The sequence below is a fragment of the Monoraphidium neglectum genome, assembly GCF_000611645.1.
Source record: "Monoraphidium neglectum strain SAG 48.87 unplaced genomic scaffold scaffold02134, whole genome shotgun sequence".
NCBI lineage: Eukaryota > Viridiplantae > Chlorophyta > Chlorophyceae > Sphaeropleales > Selenastraceae > Monoraphidium > Monoraphidium neglectum.
In genome coordinates, this window is record NW_014011494.1 from 1 (window position 1) to 2241 (window position 2241).

General features: G+C 67.5%; 1 protein-coding gene across 1 annotated transcript in view; it reads right to left on the minus strand.

Moving 5' to 3' along the window:
* Positions 1–930: 930 nt before the first annotated feature.
* Positions 931–2241, minus strand: part of MNEG_9978 (Ribonuclease Z) — a gene marked incomplete at both ends in the record, with an annotated part of 3927 nt that continues 2616 nt past the window's right edge. The window contains 2 exons of the mRNA XM_014041549.1: positions 931–996; positions 1399–2214. Coding sequence (XP_013897003.1) covers positions 931–996; positions 1399–2214 — 882 coding nt within the window. The remainder of the gene's footprint in view (positions 997–1398; positions 2215–2241) is intronic.

The window sequence follows — 2241 nt, forward strand, 5'->3', positions numbered from 1 at the left end:
GTCGGAGGCAGTGGGGGTAGGCGCGGCGCCAGCGACGCGCCGCTGCTCAGCGGCGTGCTTGGAGGGGGTGGAGCAGCGGCGTCTCGGTCAACCCCTCGGGCCCCTTCAAACCCCACTGAGATAGTAGACGACAGCGCGGCCCACGCACGCAACGGCCGGCCAGGGATGACGGCAAGAATATATAAGAATGAATGGCTCGCCTGGTCCACGATATCGTCGTGCAGCGAGGCGAGGGCGTTTGGCGCGGGCGCCCACGCCACCAGGGCGCCCTGGCCGAGGGTAAGCGCATCGTCTCGTGGCGCGACCCATGGGTCTTTGATTGATGCGCTAGGCCCGAAGAGCGTCTGGCGGCACGAGCGGAGCAGCATGGCGAGCTGGGAGGGGTCCGGGTGTGCTGAGGTGGGGGTCTCGGGATGGTGTATCGCAGTGCGCGCGGGGCGCGTCTCTAGATGCGTTAAGATCGTCACGGTTTACAGGCCAGCGGAACCAGCGAGGTCCAGGGACAGCGATCTCCAGGCGATCAAGGGCATATGTCCGGAGTCGCTGGTAAGTAGCGCTGATTAAGGTGTTTCAGTGATTCTATGCACCAATGCGCATCTAATTCACACACGCCTGGCCGCTTTGGGGCTGGTTGCTTGCCTGCCGCCCGCTCGCCTGGCACGCGTGGCACTCAACCTGCGCACGCCGCCGTGTGACCCTTGCACTGGGGCTGTGTAAGCACGTAAATGGAGTTACAGCCTGGTTATTGCAATACAAGGGATCCCTGGCCATAGCGAGGACGAAGGTAAGCCCTGCCAAGCGGCGACCCAGCACCTCACTTGCAATGCTGCCGCACAGCGGCAACAGCACTGCCCTGTGGCGCTTTAGCCCCAGCCCCAGCCCCGCCGCTGCACCGAAGATGGACCGGTGGGCGCGCACACTGCAGTAGGCTCACTCCTCATTTTCGGGGCTCATGAAGCTGACGTGGACAGAGAAGAGGTCCTTGGCGGTGCACACCTGGGCGTTGGGTGGTTGGGTGGGTGGTGTGTGTGTCGGGGTGTGTGGGTGTGTCTGGGGATTGTAAATATGGGTGTGATGTGGTGTATCATGTGTTGTTGTATCCTGTTTCAGGGGGGGAAGGGTTGCTGCATCGGCTTGTGACGTGCGTCCGAGGGTCAGGGGCTGGTGGCAGCTGGGCCGCAGCTGTGACACCCGGGGCCCGACCATTGCCTATCCTTTTCTTTTGCCCTCACCTTGACACCCGCCCACCTACCAGCCTCACTCAACCCCTGGATCATGCTAACCCCTCCTGCTCAACCTTGGAATCGGCCTCCATAAATCGCGGCCCCCCCCCTCGGGCCGCTGGACCCCGGGGCGCCTGAATCCCAGCCCCCGTGGACCCCAGCCCCAGCCACCCACCGCCGGGCTGCCAAACTCCGCGACCGCCTCATGAATCAGCGACTGCAGCGTCCCCTGGTCCGCCGCGACCTCCACCGCGCCCCCCCGTGCCCAGTGCGACCGCCGCGCGCGCCCGCCCTCCGCGCCGCCGCCCTCCTCCTCGTCGTCACTGCCGCCGCCGCCGCCGCCGCCGCCCACGCTCAGCGCCTTATAGCGCGCCGAGAAGTGCGTAAGCACGAGCGCGCGCGCGCCGACGACACGCGCGAACTGGCCGGCCATCCATGCAGTGGAGTGCTGCGCGCGGAGCGCCTTGTGCTCCATGCCGCGCGAGTACGTCGCCTCGTGGCTGAGGAGATCCGCGCCGACGCAGGCCGGCGCGAGGGCCGACGAGTCGACCGTGTCCCCCAGGATCACCACCCTCCGCGGCCGCACTGGCGGCAGCGCGCCGCCGCCGCCGCTGCTGGCGGCGACCCCGTTGCCGATGCCGCTGCCGCTGCCGGCGGCAGCTTCCTCGTCGTCGCCGCTGTCCTCGTCGTCCTCGCGGCTCGCCGCTGCCGCCGTGGCGTCCGGCGGCGGCTGCTCCGCCTTTGCGGCGCCGGCCTCCGGCGCCGTCACCCCCAGGATGCCCTCCTTGCCCTTCACCATGTTCTTGATGTAGTTGCGGTACAGCCGCCGGTACAGCTTCCGCCCGGCTGCGTCGTCCGGGCCCGGCAGCTTCTCGTCGAATGCGTAGCCCCAGCAGGGCAGGCGGTGCTGCAGCTGGCCGGCGGTGACGGTCATGTTTTCGAACTCGATGCGCCACGTCAGCCCGTGCTGGGCCTTGTAGTCATCCTGGACCTAGGGGGACGGGGAAAGGAGTAAGGG